General features: G+C 44.1%; 1 protein-coding gene across 1 annotated transcript in view; it reads right to left on the bottom strand.

Moving 5' to 3' along the window:
- The window catches only part of slc23a3 (solute carrier family 23 member 3), an 85,121-nt gene that overhangs the window by 59,193 nt on the left and 7,472 nt on the right, over nt 1-18,456 (bottom strand). The window contains exons 2-4 of the mRNA XM_063051359.1: nt 14,471-14,631; nt 11,965-12,059; nt 185-270 (exon numbers count right to left, since the gene is read on the bottom strand). Of these exons, the coding sequence (XP_062907429.1) occupies nt 185-270; nt 11,965-12,059; nt 14,471-14,631 (342 nt within the window). The remainder of the gene's footprint in view (nt 1-184; nt 271-11,964; nt 12,060-14,470; nt 14,632-18,456) is intronic.

Below are 18,456 nucleotides of genomic sequence, written 5' to 3'. Positions count from 1 at the left end.
AGCTGTAATAGCATTACTCTAACCGCTATGCCACGGTGGCGCCCCTTCAATAAATAAACCTAATTCTGAATCAGGATCACTCTATCTTGGCACATGTGACATTAGCGGTCCAAGTCAGGTGGACTTTGCTGCTTTGACTCCTGCTCCTTGATAGGGTAAAACTGGGTGACTTTAGGGGTCTTACCTCACTGAGGGCACTTCTCCATGTCTGTAGACCCAATTCTGTCTCAGGGCACTGTGTTCCAGGACACGAGAACACCAGGTCCGTACCTGTATCAGACGTGGCACAACATTAAAAGAAAGTCAGTGCTTAATATATAGACTTCCATGGTCCCAGGGCTTCACAGCAACACCATGTATTCCGAAGTGTGGACTACGGGAAGAGGTAACTAATGCGTGCCCCGTAAAAACCAACAACCAGCAAAGGGATCTATGATGAGTTTGACCATAAAATCATACGAACATATGACATTGGAGCAGAATTAGGACATTTGGCCCATCAGGTCTGCACTACTATTCCATCATGGCTGATTGATTTTCCCTCTCGACTCCATTTTTCTGCCTTCTCCCAATAATCTTTGACACCCTTACTAATCAAGAAGCTATCAACATCCACTTTAAATATACCCATTGACTTGAGTCTGTCTGGCTGTGGGCAGGAAGCAAGAGAAATGAGTTGTAATGAAATGAAAACAAGAGTAGTCAAAACAGTAGGAGAATTTCTTGCAAAAAGTCTCAATAAGAAGTTTCAAAAACCACTGATGGAAGGATAATTTTGGCCAAAGCACTGGGGACTTCTCCCCATTCTCATCTTAGAACACTGTAGTGGGATCCTTACCTAATGGTTAGAGCAAGAGCTGTTCTGTAAGGATTTCACTTTGTAATTTGGCTGGACTTGTCTACAATCCTATAGTATGAATGTGGATTTTCCAACTTCAACAAACCCATGTTCCCTGTGCCCTTCTTCTCTTCCATGATTCCATCCACTCCTGTCTTCCACACTCATGGAATAAAACAGCACTGAGAGAGGCCCTTCAGCCCCTCTGGTCTATGCTGACCACAGCATCCTTCACAAAGTGCTGGAGGAACTCAGCAGGTCAGGTAGCATTTATGGAGGGGAATAAACCGTCAACGTTTTAGGCCAAGACTCTTCGTCAGGAAGATTAAGAGGACGGGGGGAATGGGAGGAGTATTAGCTGGCAGATGATAGGTGAGAAGACCAGGTGAGGGGGTTCTCCATAGATGCTTTCTGATGAATTCCTCCTGCATTTTGTGTGTGCTGAAGAATCTCCTGTGACCACAGCATCCTCACTGGTCTCCCAGTTGCCCATATCTGGCATGTAACCCTCTGAGCTCCTCGCCTCCATGTACCTATCCAAATGCCTCAATGCCTCCAAATGTACAGTTTGCTTCTCCTGCCTGGTTCCATCTGCCTCTCATCCACAGACTGCACCCTCTGGAGGGGCAGGAGGTTCAGCAGGTGCTGAAAATCTATCGCAACACAGACCAGATGCTGGAGGAACTCAATGGGTCAGGCAACAACTGTGAAGGGAAATGGACGGTCAACGTTTGAGCTGAGAGTTGTCATCAGGACTGGACAAAGGGGAGACAGCCAGTGTATAAATGTGGGGGAAAGGTGTGCAGCAAGAGCTGGCAGGTGATAGGTGGAACCAGGTGAGCAGTGGGATAGGCAGCTGAGGGATTAAGGAGAGGGGAAATGATACTGGCTATCACTCCTCTTTCAAGGCCTCTGGAAAGGCCTTGATCCACAACAACTGTCCATTTCCCTCTAAAGATGCTGCCTGACCTGCTGAGTTCTTCCAGCATCTTGTGTGTGTTATACAAGATCTCCAGAGTCTGCACTCTCATTTCTTCTCCAGGTGGCGTAGGAAGTTGTCTCCTGCAATGCAGATGGAGTTCACTCTGGAAAAATGAGAGGTGATTCACCTTGAAGGCAGAGTCCAAGCTTAATGGCAGGATTCTTTGTATAGAGAGCAATGGGGTCTTGGGGTCCCCATGATAGTGTGCTTAAGAAGGCGTATGGTATGTCGGCGCTCGTTAGTTAGGGAGTTGAGTTCGAGCCATGAGATAATGTTTCAGCTCTATAAAACTCTAGTTAGACCATACTTTGAGAATTGTGTTCAGTTCTGGTCACCTCATTATAGGAAGGATGTGGAAGCTTTAGAGAGGGTGCAGAAGATATTTACCAGGGTGCTGCCTGGATTCGAGAGAATGGCTTATGAGGAAAGATTCAGCAAGCTAGGTCTTTTCACTTTGGAGCCAAGGAGGATGAGAGGTGGCTTGACTGAGTTCACCATTTTAAGGTGATTGGAGGAAAATATAAGGGGAACGCCAGGGGTACTGTAGGTTTTTTGCACAGAGAGTGGTGGGTGTGTGGATAGTGGTAGATGCAGATTCCATTGGGACATTGAAGAAATTCTTAGATAGTCACATGGATGAAGGGAAAAATGAAAGGGTTTGTGGGAGGGAAGGATGGACTGATCTTAGAACAGGTTAAATTATCGGCACTATGTCATGGGCTGAAAGACCTGCACTGGGCTGTACTGTTTTTTGGTTTATGTCACTTAAAGATGAATTCTTAATCTCACAATCTACCTTGTAATGGCCCTTGCACTTTACTTGTCTACCTGTACTGCGTGTTCTCTCCAATTTTAACTTTATATTCCTTTTACTACTGTAATGTACTTACGTATGGTGTGACCTGTCTGGAGAGCATACGAACAAAAGCTTTCCACTCCGCCTCACTGTAAACACCCGCCAGTGTATAATCCTTCCCCTTTCCCCCACCATCACCTTCTTATTCTATCTTCTGGCCCCTTCCTTTTGATTCCTGATGAAGGATTTATGCCCAAAACATCGACTGTTTATTCCTCTCCAGAGATACTGCCTGACCTGCTGAGTTCCTCCAGCATTTTGTGTGTGTTGCTCTGGATTTCCAGCATCTGTTGTGTTCAAACAGCAGGAGCCGAGGACTGTTGCAGTCCCACAATGTGCCATGGGGTAGAGCTCCTGATCAGATTATTTACTCCTGGCCATGGTCATTTTCCAAGAGAGTTGAGAGTGAGGACAGGGAGAATATGTTCACAATCACAAGAGATTCTGGAAATCTAGGGCTGCACGCACAAAATTCTGAAGGAACTCAGCAAGTCAGGCAGCAGTTATGGAGGGATATAAATCTTGGGGGGTGCGCAGTATTGTAGCGGTTAGCGTAACACTATGACAGCACCAGTAACCCGGGTTCAATTCCGCTGCTCTCTGTAAGGAATTTATACATTCTGCCAGGTTCTCCGATCTCGTCCCACATTCCAAAGAAGTACAAGTTAGTAGATTAATGGGTCTCATGCATGTGGGTTTGTTGGCCCAGAAGGCTTTGTTACCATGACATGTCTCTAAATAAAATAAAAATGGACAAGTAATCAGCATTTCCTGTCAAAACCCTTCATAGAGGAAGGGAAAATATGTCATACGTCACTTTTTTTTGGTAGCTTTTATACTTTATTCTCTGTATTGCATCAAACCAATCCCAATCCCCTAAGCAGTTTAGTTAGTATCTAATTGTGTGTGAAACAGTGGGAGGGAATGGAACAGCTTGCCAAAGGTTCATATTTCCAAGTTATTCGAGAATCTTTCTGTGCCAGCTAAAGGAACATTGCCCACATTGTTGTTGGTCTTTACAAATCAGAGCATTGGGTATAGGAGTTGGGATGTAATGTGGAAATTGTACAAGGCATTGGTGAGGCCAAATTTGGAGTATTGTGTACAGTTCTGGTCACGAAATTATAGGAAAGATGTCAACAAAATAGGGAGAGTACAGAGAAGATTTACTAGAATGTTACCTGGGTTTCATCACCTAAGTTACAGAGAAAGGTTGAACAAATTGGGTCTTTATTCTTTGGAGTGTAGAAGGTTGAGGGGGGACTTGACAGAGGTATTTAAAATTATGAGGGGGATAGATAGAGTTGACGTGGATAGACTTTTTCCATTGCGAGTAGGGGAGATTCAAACAAGAGGACATGAGTTGAGAGTTAAAAGTTTAGGGGTAACATGAGGGGGAACTTCTTTACTCAGAGAGTGGTAGCTGTGTGGAACGAGCTTCCAGCAGAAGTGGTTGAGGCAGGTTCGATGTTGTCATTTAAAGTTAAATTGGATAGGTATATGGACAGGAAAGGAATAGAGGGTTATGGGCTGAGTGCAGGTCGGTGGGACTAGGTGAGAGTAAGAGGTCGGCACGGACTAGAAGGGCCGAGATGGCCTGTTTCCATGCTGTAATTGGTATATGTTATAAATCATCTCTCGTGAAACTGCAATTTCCTTTACTGCACAGAAACACTGCTACGTCAGACTTTCTCCCTATCAAATTTCAGGTTGAACTCAAACATATTGTGATCACTGCCTCATCAGGGTTCTTCTACCCTAAGCTCCCAAATCACCTCTAGTGCATGAAAGAACACCCAATCTAGTATAGTTGATCCCCTAGTAGGTTCAGCGACAATCTGCTCTAAAAAGCCATCTCTTTCTCATTCTATAAACTCACTCTCTTGAGATCCATTTCCAACCTGATTTTCCCAATCGACATGCATGTTGAAATGTCCTGTAACTATTGTAACATTGCCCTTTTGACATGCCTTTTCTATTTTCCATTGTAATCTGTGATCCATATACCAGCTTCTGTTGGGAGTCCTATATATAACTGCAATCAGGGTCCTTTTACCCTTGCAGTCTCTTAAGGATTCAACATCTTCCAATCCCATGTCACACCTTTGTACCGATTTGATGCCAGCAGAGCCATGCCACCCCCTCTGCCTCCCTTCCTACCACTCCGATACAACGTGTAACCTTGGACATTCTGCTCAAATGGTTGTTAACACATTTCACTGTATGTTTCGTTATATATGTAATAAATAAATATTCTGAATCTGAATCCTCTGGCAGCTCATCCACATAATGGGCGCTCTCTGGATGAAAATTATCTCTACCCTCTCACCTTAACCTGTGCCTTCTAGTTCTTGATTCCCCAGGACGAAGACTATGTGCAAGCACCCTATCTGTGCCCCTCGTAATTCTCCATTACCCCCCATGCTCCAGTGAAAGAAAGCCTAACCTGTTCAACCTCTCTCCATAAGTCAGTCCCTCCTCTTCACTCTTTCCATCTTAATTTCATCCTTCCTGCAGCAGGATGACCAAAACTGAGCACAATATTCCAGGTGTAGCCTCACCAAAGTCTTGCACAACTGCACCAGAATATCCCAACTCCTATCAGGATCTGAAATGTTGACATTTCCTGCCACAGATGTTGCCTGACCTGTTGAGTTCTTCCAGCAGATTATTTATTGCTCCACATTCCAGTATCTGCTGACTCTTGTATCGTCATTTCAACTTCTATGTTCAATGCCCTGCCTTGTACTTGTACTCCTGGGTTCCTGTTTTCAAATCCCCCAGGGCTGATGCTCTTACAAATCAAGAATCTATTAACCTCTGCCTTAAATATACCCAATGACCTGGCCTCCACAGCCTCCTGTGGTAATGAATTCCACAGATTCCCCACCCTCTGGCTAAAGAAATTCCTCCTCTTCTCCGTTCTAAAGGGACTCTCTTCTATTCTGAGGATGTGCCCCCTGGCCCTAGACTCTTCCGCTGTGGAAACATAGCACCAATTCACCTTCAGGATCATAAGTTGGGGGGCAGGGGTAAAAAAAGGCTGTGGCATCAAGTTCCTGAAGTGATTTATAACCTATTTTAATTTATTAAAATGATATCTCAATTTCTACGCTGATTTCTCAGTGACTTGAGTTTATAATCTTTTCTTACCCTGCTCACCTTTGACACACCTTAGAGGGTGCACAGAGGTCACATCTAAGTACAGAACCTCTAGAAACCAGGAATGGAGCCAAGGAACCTACATTAATGTGCACCTTATTGACTACATCTTCCCCAACCACAATAAAATGCTCACAAGAAAGTCCTACCCTCATCAAATATGGAAAATGTGTGCAACAATGTGGGCAAGGTACCTTTAGCTGGCATAGAAAGGTATATTAATATATATGACAAACAACATTGGACCCAGTACAGGTCCTTGAGGCACACCACTAGACACCGTCCTCCATTCTGACACACAGTTATCCACCACTACTGTCTGGCGTCTCCCATCCAGCCACTGCTGAATCCATTTTACTACTTCAATATTAATGCCTAATGATTGAACCTTGCTGACTAAACTTTCGTGTGGAACCTTGTCAAAGGCCTTACTGAAGTCCATATAGACAACATCGACCTCTTTATCCTCATCAACTTTCCTCGTAACCTCATCAAAAAAAATCAATAAGATTTGTCAAACATGACTTTCCACACACAAATCCATGTTGACTGTTCCTAATCAGACCCTGCCTATCCAGGTAATTATATATACCATCCCTAAGAATACTTTTCATCAATTTACCCAGCACTGACGTCAAACTCACAGGCCAGTAATTGCTAGGTTTACTCTTAGAACCCTTTTTAAACAATGGAACAGCATGAGCAATACGCCAATCCTCCAGCACCATCCCCGTTTCTAATGACATTTGAAATATTTCTGTCAGAGCCCCTGCTATTTCCACACTAACTTCACTCAAGGTCCTAGGGAATATCCTGTCCAGACCCGGAGACTTCTATATTCCTTAAAAGTGCCAATATTTCCTCTTCTTTAATCATCATACTTTGCATAACTACCCTGCTTGTTTCCTTTACCTTACACAATTTAATATCCTTCTCCTTAGTGAATACCGAAGAAAAGAAATTATTCAAAATCTCCCCCATCTCTTTTGGCTCCGCACATAGCCGTCCACTCTGATTCTCTAAGGGACCAATTTTATCCCTCACTATCCTTTTACTATTAATATAACTGTAGAAACCCTTTGGATTTATTTTCACCTTACTTGCCAAAGCAGCTTCATATCTTCTTTTAGCTCTTCTAATTTCTTTCTTAAGATTCTTTTTACATTCTTTATATTCCTCAAGCACCTCATTTACTCCAAGCTGCCAATATTTATTGTAGATTCCTCTCTTTTTCCGAACCAAGTTTCCAATATCCCTTGAAAACCATGGCTCTCTCAAACTTTTAACCTTTCCTTTCAACCTAACAGGAACATAAAGATCCTGTACCCTCAAAATTTCACCTTTAAATGACCTCCATTTCTCTATTACATCCTTCCCATAAAACAAATTGTCCCAATCCCCTCCTTCTAAATCCTTTTACATCTCCTTAGCCTTTCTCCAATCAAAAATCTCAACCCTGGGTCCAGTCCTATCCTTCTCCATAATTATATTGAAACTAATGATATTGTGATCACTGGACCTGAAATGCTCCCCAACGCATACCTCCGTCACCTGCCCTATCTCATTCCCTAACAGGAGATCCAACACTGCCCCTTCTCTAGTTGGTACCTCTATGTATTGCTGCAAAAAAACTATCCTGCACACATTTTACAAACTCCAAACCATCCAGCCCTTTTACAGAATGGGCTTCCCAGTCTATGTGTGGAAAATTAAAATCTCCCACAATCACAACCTTGTGCTTACTACAAATATCTGCTATCTCCTTACAAATTTGTTCCTCCAATTCTTGTTCCCCATTAGGTGGTCTGTAATACACCCCTATAAGAGTTACTACACCTTTCCCATTCCTCAATTCTGCCCAAATAGCCTCCCTAGACGAGTCCACTAATCTATCCTGCCAGAGCACCGCTGTTATATTTTCTCTGACAAGCAATGCAACACCTCCCCTTCTTGCCCCTCTGATTCTATCATACCTGAAGCAACGAAATCCAGGAATATTAAGTTGCCAATCACACCCCTCCTGCAACCATGTTTCACTAATAGCTACAACATCATATTTCCAGGTATCAATCCATGCTCTAAGCTCATCCACCTTTCTTACAATGCTCCCAGCATTAAAATAGATGCACTTAAGAAACTCTCCACCTCTTATTCTCTGTTTATCCTTATTGAAGCAAACAACTTTGTTATCTTTTTCTTCCTTCTCCCCTACATCTTTGGGCTGAGTTCTCCTGATCTCTGACCCATGTCTATCCTCCCTCACACACTAAGCTTTCTCTATTTGTGAACTAGCCTCCTCTCTCCTAGTATCTTTAATTTGATTCCCACCCCCCAACCATTCTAGTTTAAAGTCACCTCAGTAGCCTTCGCAAATCTCCCTGCCAGGATATTGGTCCCCCTAGGATTTGCCTGAAGTAAATTGAAGGGAGATGTTGGCAGAGACAACAGCTGAAAAGCAATGGCATGAGTTTCTGGTAAAAATGAGGAAGGTGCAGGATAGATGTATTCCAAAAACAAAGAAAACTCAAATGCTTAAGGACGTGCTGGGGGCAGCCCCAAGTGTCACCACACATTCCAGTGCCAACACAGCATGCCCACAGTGCTCGGCAGAACAACACAGATCGCCATAAAACAGAACACTACAAACAACAAAACAACAACAAAACAAGCAACACACATCAAAGTTGCTGGTGAACGCAGCAGGCCAGGCAGCATCTCTAGGAAGAGGTACAGTCAACGTTTCAGGCCGAGATCCTTCGTCAGGACTAACTGAAAGAAGAGTGAGTAAGAGATTTGAAAGTGGGAGGGGGAGGGGGAGATCCAAAATGATAGGAGAAGACAGGAGGGGGAGGGATGGAGCCGAGAGCTGGACAGGTGATTGGCAAAGGGGATATGAGAGGATCATGGGGCAGGAGGCCCAGGGAGAAAGACAAGGTGGGGGGGGAACCAGAGGATTGGCAAGGGGTATAGTCAGAGGGACAGAGGGAGAAAAAGGAGAGTGAGAGAAAGAATGTGTGTATAAAAAGGAGTAACAGATGGGGTACGAGGGGGAGGTGGGGCCTAGCAGAAGTTAGAGAAGTCAATGTTCATGCCATCAGATTGGAAGCTACCCAGACGGAATATAAGGTGTTGTTCCTCCAAACTGAGTGTGGCTTCATCTTTACAGTAGAGGAGGCCATGGATAGACATGTCAGAATGGGAATGGGATGTGGAATTAAAATGTGTGGCCACTGGGAGATCCTGTTTTCTCTGGCGGACAGAGCGTAGGTGTTCAGCAAAGCGGTCTCCCAGTCTGTGTCGGGTCTCGCCAATATATAGAAGGCCACATCAGGAGCACCGGACGCAGTATATCACCCCAGCCGACTCACAGGTGAAGTGTCGCCTCACCTGGAAGGACTGTCTGGGGCCCTGAATGGTGGTAAGGGAGGAAGTGTAAGGGCATGTGTAGCACTTGTTCTGCTTACAAGGATAAGTGCCACGAGGGAGATCAGTGGGGAGGGATGGGGGGACGAATGGACAAGGGAGTCGCATAGGGAGCGATCCCTGCGGAAAGCAGAGGCGGGGGGAGGGAAAGATGTGCTTAGTGGTGGGATCCCATTGGAGGTGGCGGAAGTTACAGAGAATAATATGTTGGACCCGGAGGCTGGTGGGGTGGTAGGTGAGGACCAGGGGAACTCTATTCCTAGTGGGGTGGCGGGAGGATGGAGTGAGAGCAAATGTGCGTGAAATGGGGGAGATGCGTTTGACAGCAGAGTTCTCAGAGTTCTTGCCTTCTGTATATTGGCAAGACCCGACGCAGACTGGGAGACCACTTTGCTGAACACCTACATTTTGGATCTCCCCCTCCCCCTCCCACTTTCAAATCTCTTACTAACTCTTCCTTCAGTTAGTCCTGACGAAGATTCTCGGCCTGAAACATCGACTGTACCTCTTCCTAGAGATGCTGCCTGGCCTGCTGCGTTCAGCAGCAATTTTGATGTGTGTTGCTTGAATTTCCACCATCTGCAGAATTCCTGTTGTTTGCGTTTCTAAAAACAACAAAACAAACCACTTTCCTTCACCACCCACACAAAAGTAGTTGAGGCAGGCACAGTAACAACATGTGAAAGATACTTGGTCAGTGAAATGGGTAGGAAAGGTTTAGAGGAATAGGGGAAAATGGGGGCAAACGGGACCAGATTTAATGGGTATCTTGATCTGTATGTTGAAAAACTTATTTCCATGCAATCCCTTTGCAGTTTATAATGCACTCATTGCACCCCATTTTGTTAGTGAGCCTATAACAGTTTCAACAGAGACAGCAGAAAATCATCTATTTTCGAATTTCATGTGTGGATGTTTCACCATTAGACTAGCTAACTGCAGCATTGTTTTACCATTGGCCACCTTCACTGATCACTGTTTTTCTATTGGTTACTCTCAATGAACAGTACTCTACCATTGGCTGCCTTTGCCTAATAATGCTGTAATGTGTCTGCTCTCAATGAAGATGGTGGCCACCAACATTTCCACAAAAACGTGACCTCTATCACAGAACATAGAACAGTACAGTACAGGAATAGGCCTTCAGACTATAATTCTGTGCTGAACTAGTTAGAATAGTAATCAGATTCAATTAGATTCGATTAGTTTTATTTGGCACGTACATCGAAAAATTGAAACATACAGTGAAATGCACTGTTTGTACCATTATCGATAATGAACGTCAATTTCTCATACTTCCAGTAATGCCCTCACCATTTCCCATCCCCTTTCCCCCTCTCACGTCATCTCCTTGTCAGCCCATCGTCTCCCTCTGGTACTCTTCCCTCCCCCACTCCCCCCCCTTCTTCTGTGTTCCATGGCCTTCTGTCTCTTTCACCAATCAACTTCCTAGCTCTTTGCTTCATCCCTCCCCCTCCTAGTTTCATCTATCACCTGGCGTTTCTCTCTCCCCTCCCCAACTTTCAGATCTACTCCTCAGCTATTTTTTTAATCCTGACCTGCCAAAGGGTTTTGGCCCGAAACGTTGACTGTGCTTTTTGCCGTAGTTGCTGCCTGGCCTGCTGCGTTCCTCCAGCATCTGGTGTGCATTTGCATCAATGACCAACACAGTCTGAGGATGTGCTGGGAGCAGCCCACAAGAGTCACCTCACTTCCGGCACCAGTATCACATCTCGACAACTTACTAACCCTAACTGTACATTTTGGAACGTGGGAGGAAACCAGAGCACCCAGAGGAAGCCCACGCGGTCATGAGGAAAACATACAGACAGCAGTGGAATTGAACCCCAAATGCACATTCCAGGCAACCATCACTCACTGTGCAAAGCATTTGCCCCACACATGTTTGAACTTACCCCTTCTCGGTTTTTATAAACCTCTATCAGATCTCCCCACTGCAGAGAAAACAACCCAAGTTTCTTTAACCTCATCTCATAGGCACATGCCCTCAAATCCAAGCAGCATCCTGGAAGAAGTTCTTCTGCAGCCTCTTCAAAACCTCAACATCCTTCATATAATGGGACAACCAGAACTGAATGCAATCTAGATGAAATCTAAACCGAGTTTTATAAATCTGACACAGAAATTCCTAATTCTTCAATTCCAGTGCTTTGACTAATAAAGACAAACATGCCATATGTCTTGTTCAACACCTTATCAACTTGGGTAACCACTTTCAGGGAACTATGGAGTTAGACCTCAAGATTTCTTTATATGTCAACACTGTTAAGAATATTAGAGATTACCTTTACTTGTCCCGTGTACATTGAAGCTTTGAAACATACGGTGAAAAGCGCCGTTTGCATCAACAACCAACACGGTCGGAGGATGTACCGGAGGCAGCCCGCAAGGCAAGTGTCGCTATGCTTCCGGTGCCAACATAGCATGCCCAGGATTTATTGTCCCTAACCCATATGTTTTTGGAATGTGGGAGGAAACGCATGCAGACACAGGGAGAACACACGAACTCTTTACAAGATCATTGGTGCTGTAAAGTATTATATTAACTGCCATGCCACTATGACATGTTGTTAAGGATCTTGGTGTGCTGGTCCTTTATACTTGATCTCCCACTCCATAATCAGCTAAATTCCGCTGCGACAATCACTGAAATGGAGATATTACAGAAGAGCAACACTGTACCGTTATAATGAGTGACGTTGGCTTCCATGGGGTGCGAAATAAGAATCACAGCAGGGATTAAGTATTCAAAAGATGGAGCCTGGACCAGCGGCAATCTGGGAAAGACAAAGGAAGAGAGAGATGGGTGATGCCGAACACACAGAGAGCCTCTAGCGTCTTGTGCTGTGCTCCAGATTCCAGCATCTGCACTCTCTTGAGTCTCTGACCAGACTAATTGGTTGGAGAGACCTTCTTCTTCATTGGCACTCCCTTGGGATCAGGCCACAGACTCACATAGCACACAGAGCAAACCCTTCAGTGCAACATGTCTGCACTGACCATTGACCACCTTTTTACACTATTCCAGGTTCTTACCACAGTTCCTCAAATCCCCTCTCAACCTCTTTCCCCTCACCCTCAACTCGTGTCCCCCTGCTCGAAGGAAAGGATTCCTACTACCTATCTTGTCCATGCCTCTCATAAGTTAGTTTACCTCAGTCAGGCATATCTCTTCAACCTCGTCTGCTTCTAGGAAAACAAATTTAAGTGTCTCCACAAGTATAGTGTTAGTTGAAGTTGTATAATATGTTGGTGAGGCCTAATTTGGAATATTGTGCCCAGTTCTGGTCACCTATCTACAGGAGATATATCAGTAAGATTGAAAGAGTACAGAGAACATTTACAAGGATGTCACTCTCACTTGAGGAGTCGAGTTAAAGGGAAAGGTTGAATAGGTTAGGACTTTCTTCCTTGGAACGTAGGAGATTGAGAGAAGACTTGATAAAGGTATATAAAATTATGGGGGGCATAAGTAAGTTACGAGGCTTGAGACTCAATCTGGAGGTCATGGGTTAAGGGTAAAAAGTGAAATGTTTAAGGAGAACCTGAGGGGGAAATTCTTCACTCAGAGGTGGTGAGAGTGGAACGAGCTGCCAGTGGAAGTGGTGGATGCGGGTTCGATTTCAGCATTTAAGAGAAGTTTAGATAGGTACATGGTTGGGAGAGGTATGGAGGGCTATGATGCAGGTACAGGACCAAGGGACTAGGCAGACTAATAACTTGGCCCAGAAAAGATGGGCTGAACGGTCTGCTTCTGTGTTGTAGTACTCTACCGCTCGATGGCTCTGTTAAATGCTCCATGTTGCAGGCTACATGCTGACAAATCTCCTCTGCGCCTTCACCATTGCCATCAGTCCTCACTATAATGGTGGTGACCCAAACTGTACTCAATACTACAGCCATGGCCTACACAATGTTTCAAGTTGTAACATCCATGTTTCATGATTCTATTGTCTACTTCAGGGGTGTCAAACCTATGGCACCTGTGTCTGAGATGGAATGCACAAAATCTTTGCTGGCATGCAGCATGCAAAGCCGTCCCTCAATGCTTTAAATCCTTACATATAATTTTTAAAAATACATATTAAAAATGATCATTACTACCAATCTTGCCCCCTTCCTTCTTAAAGAGTGGAGTGACATTTGCAATTTCCCAGACCTCCAGAACCATACCAGAACCTTGTGATTCTTGAAAGATCGTTACTGATGCCTCTACAATCTCTTCAGCGACCTCTTTTAGAACCCTGGGGTGCAGTCCATCTGGTCCAGGTGACTTACCTACCTTCAGACCTTTCAGTTTCCCAAGCACCTTCTCCTGAATAATAGCAACTACACACACTCTGCCCCCCAACACTCTCACCATTTCTGTTAAAGTGAAGTTTGAGAGATTCTTGATTAGTCAGGGCATCGAAGATGCAGGAGAATGGGATTGAGAGGAATTATAAATCAGCTACATTAGAATGATGAAGCAGACTCGATGGACCAAGTGGCCTAATTCTACTTCTATGTCTTAGGGTCTTATGAAGCAGAGAAGAATTTTTACAATCCGAGAGCAGTGAGATGTTCTCTCAGGAGATGTCTCACATCAGCTTGGTGCAGGTACATGTCCTTAGATGATACATTTTGAAATCCTTACAGACTTGGAGTGCACATTAGTATTTGGATAGCAAACAGTTACAATAAAAATTGCATTTAGAAATTCTGTTATTTTTCAATTGTCTTTTTTAAAAGGTTAGTATTAATAATTTTGAACAGGTTTTTAAAAATGCTTCATGTATTTCAATCAATGTTAGTTACAATTTTATTCATTGCAATACAATAAATAGACATAAATAAGCAACAGGACTCATCCTATTTCCTTAAAAAGTTCATAATTATTGTTACTAATCTGTTAATCAACGATAATCTCTGCTCAGGCAAGACAATCTTTCAGCAGGTTAACGCCAATTTGGGTACGTGTTCTCAGAAAGGCTCTCTACCCATGCCCTAGGTAATGAAGACAAGAATCCTTTATGTATTCATCAGCACCCCATCATCTACCTACTGTTATTCCACCTCATTTCTGTACTAAAGAGACATTCTTCCATTCTGAGGCTGTGCCTTCTGGCCCTAAACTCTCCCACTATTGGAAACATCCTGCCCATATCCATTCTATCCAAGTCTTTCAATATCCAATAGGTAGATTTACCTGTTGCCCAATGTGGTTTGTAACAGTGTGCAAATGCCACTGGAGAAGAGGCTGGTCGCCATGAACTGGTAGCCATGCTGGCGTGCCCTCTGATTGGCTGGAAGAGCTTCAATCAGTAGCCAATGAATTATCTGGAGAAGGGCTGCCTGTGTCAACAAGTGCTGTGGAGAGAGATGAAAAGCAACCTTCAGATGAGTGAGGTTAAACACTATAAAACCATGAAAGTGAATGCACGCCATCGTTTCCCAGAGAAAAGACAACTAGAATCTGAAAGCAAGCGTGTAATCCTGAGGTTTTATAAGGCATTGGTCAGACCACACTTGGAGCATTGTGAACAGTTTTAAGCCCCATATCTAAGAAAGCATGTATTCGAACTAGAGAGGGTCCAAAGGAGGTTTATGGAAATGATCCCCAGAAATGAGAGAGTTAACGTACGAGGAGCATTTGTTGGCTCTGGCCCTGTAACCAATAGAGTTTAGAAGAATGAGGGGGAATCTCATTGAAACCTACCAAATATTGAAATATAGAGTGGATGTGGAAAGGATGTTTCCAATAGTGGGGGAGTCTCGGACCAGAGGGCACAGCCTCCAAGTACAGGAATGCCCCTTTAAAATAGGGATGAGGAAAATTTATTTTAGCCAGACGGTGGTGAATATGTGGAATTCATTGCCATAGATGCCTGCGGAGGCTAGCTCATTTAAAGCAGAGATTGATAAGTTCTTTATTAGTAAGGGCGTTAAAGGGTGCAGGGAGAAGGTGGGAGAATGGGGTAGGGAGGATAATAAATCAGTCATGATGCAATAGAGGAGCAGACTTCTGACTTCTCCCCATAACCTTTGATGTTCTTTCTAATCAAGAACCTATTTCTGAACCGCGGCCCATCAGTGATCAGAAGCGAGAGAGGGTGTAACTCACTCAGATTTGCCGATTCAGTACGTAAGGCATTGATTCACAGCAGTTTTCTGTTTTGAGCAACAGCCAATCACCAGTCAGAAATGATTGGCAAGAACAAATAAAAATAAGGTAGGGGCAAGCAGAGCAGACGTTGTTGGAGCAGACAGTGTGGGAGTGGTTATTTCAGGCTTTAACTCTTCGAGGCTTCAGCACAGAGAGGCTTGAGTGAGAGAAGGCGTAAGAGCTGTAGGTAGATTAATTTTCCACGGTTTAGTTTTTTGTTTCCTTCTTTATATTTACACAGATTGAACAGTAGGGATGCCAGGCAGGATAACTGGATGCTCCTCTTGCAAGATGTGGGAAGGCAGGGAGACCTCTAGTGTCCCTGGAGCTACAGCTGCAGCTGCAGCCATGCTGCTTTAAGGAGTTGGAGCTGGGTGACCTCCAGATCATTGAGGAGGCTGAGAGGTTGATAGATAGGACAAATAGTTCATTTAAACACATTGAGACATCTTTGTTGACTATACTGACCTTGGAAGCAGTTGAAAATTACTGCACAACCTCTGAATCACAGCACCTATTCCACATAAACCACCCCCCAAGACCAACCATAAGCAATAACCCCACCTTCGTAACTTCAGAATGGAGGTTAACGAGGAGGAAGATCTCAATAAAGGCAAGTCGGGGACCTTGATGATGACAACGCGGGCCAAAAACAAAGTGGCAGGGTGAAGTGATACTGCATCTCCAGTACGAGATCTACAAACACGAGAGGGATATTTTACCCACTGCCTAAGAAATCACATCCTTTGTTCTCTGGCGTCATTTTGGTATCAGTTTACATTCTACCCCAGGCCAATGTCAAGCAGGCTTTAGATGATCCGAGCCATGGGATCAACATGCACGAGGGGTATGGAGGGAAGGCTGGTACAGGGTTCTGAGTTGGGTGATCAGCCATGATCATACTGAATGGCGGTGCAAGCTCGAAGGGCCGAATGGCCTACTCCTGCTCCTATTTTCTATGTTTCTATGTTTCTATGAAACAGCGCAGCCTAGCACCTTCACTATCGTTTTGGGAGATTTTAACAAGGCCAGTCTGAAAAAAAATCACTAAGCAATTACCATCAACAGATTGCTTGCAATACCAGAGGAAACAACACACTGGACCATTGCTACACCATCATCAAGAGTGCCTACCGTGTTATTCCATGCCCTCATTTCGGGCAGTCTGATCACCTGGCTGTACTTCTATTCCCCGAGTATAGGCAGAGACTGAAGACTGGAGCACCAGCAGTGAGGACCAAGAAGATTTGGACAAGGGAAGCACGGGAGCACCTACTGGACTGCTTTGAATCGGTGGACTGGACTATATTCAGGGATTCATCTTCAAACCTGGATAAGTATGCTGCAGTTGTTACCAACTTCATTAAAACCTGTGTGGATGAGTGTGTGGCCACAAAGACTTAAATGTTCATTACCACACCAAAAGCTGTGGATGAACCAGGAGGTACGTCGTCTGCTGAAGGTTAGATCTGTGGTATTTAAGTCTGGCGACCCAGGCCTGTACCAGAAAACCAGGTATGATTTGCAGAAGGCTATTTCAAGGGTAAAGAGACAATTTTGAATGAGGTTGGTGGTGACATCGGATGCACGGCAACTCTGGCAGGGTCTGCAAAACATTACTTCCGACAAAGCAAACCCAATAGCATGAATAGCAGCGATGCTTCACTATTAGATGAACTCAATGGTTTCTATGCACACTTTGAAAGGGAGTAGTAGAAGATCCCTACTGCACCTGATGACTCCGTGATCTCCGTCTCAGAGGCTGATGTTAGGCTGTCTGAACACTCACGAGGCAGAAGGTCCCGATGGAGTACCTGGTAAGGCTCTGTAAACCTGTGACAACCAACTAGTAGGAGTATTCAAGATCATTTTTAACCTCTCAGTGCCACAGGCGGAAGTTCCCACTTGCTTCAAAAAGGCAACAATTATACCAGTGCCTAAGAAGAATAATGTGGGCTGCCTTAATGACCATCACCTGGTAACACTCACATCAACAGTGATAAAATGCTTTGAGAGGTTGGTCATGATTAGAATGAACTCCTGCCTCAGCAAGGACCTGGACCCATTGTAATTTGCCTATTGCTACAATAGGTCAATGGCAGATGCAATCTCAATGGCTCTGCACATGGCTTTAGACCACCTGGACAACACAAACACCTACGTCAGGATGCTGTTCATCGACCATAGCTCAGTATTTAATACCATCATTAATCACAATCCTGATTGAGAAGTTGCAGAACCTGGGCCTCTCTACCTCCTTCTCAAATTGGCCTGGCACTCAATGTCAGTAAGATGAAAGAACTGATTGTGGACTTCAGGAAGGGTAAATCGAAGGAACACATACCAATCCTCATAGAAGGATCAGAAGTGAAGATAGTGAGCAGCTTCAAGTTCCTGTGTGTCAAGATCTCTGAGGATCTAACCTGGTCCCAACATATCGATGTAGTTATAAAGAAGGCAAGACAGCAGCTGTACTTCATTAGGAGTTTGAAGAGATTTGGCATGTCAACAAATACACTTAAAAACTTCTGTAGTTGTACCATGGAGAGCATTCTGACAAGCTGCATCACTGTCTGGTATGGAATGGCTGCTGCTCAGGACCTAAAGAAGCTGCAGAAGGTTGTAAATCTAGTCAGCTCCATCTTGGGCACTAGCCTACAAAGTACTCAGGATATCTTTAGGGAGCAGTGTCTCAGAAAGGCAGTGTCCATTATTAAGGACCTCCCGCACCCAGGCCATGCCCTTTTCTCACAGCTACCATCAGGTAGGAGATACAGAAGCCTGAAGGCACACACTCAGCGATTCAGGAACAGCTTCTCCCCCTCTGCCATCTGATTCTGAAATGGAGATTGAATCTTTGGACACTACCTCACTTTTTTGTAATATACAGTATTTCTGTTTTTGCATATTTTTCATCTATTCAATATACATAATTGATTTACTTGTTGACTTATTATTAATTTTTTAAATTTAATTAATTAATTTATTTTAACCATATAACAATTACAACATGGAAACAGGCCATCTCT

The sequence above is a fragment of the Mobula hypostoma genome, chromosome 6, assembly GCF_963921235.1.
Source record: "Mobula hypostoma chromosome 6, sMobHyp1.1, whole genome shotgun sequence".
NCBI classification, from domain to species: Eukaryota; Metazoa; Chordata; class Chondrichthyes; order Myliobatiformes; family Myliobatidae; genus Mobula; species Mobula hypostoma.
The sequence above is the reverse complement of the archived record's forward strand: the minus strand, read 5'-3'. Positions and strand labels throughout refer to the sequence as shown.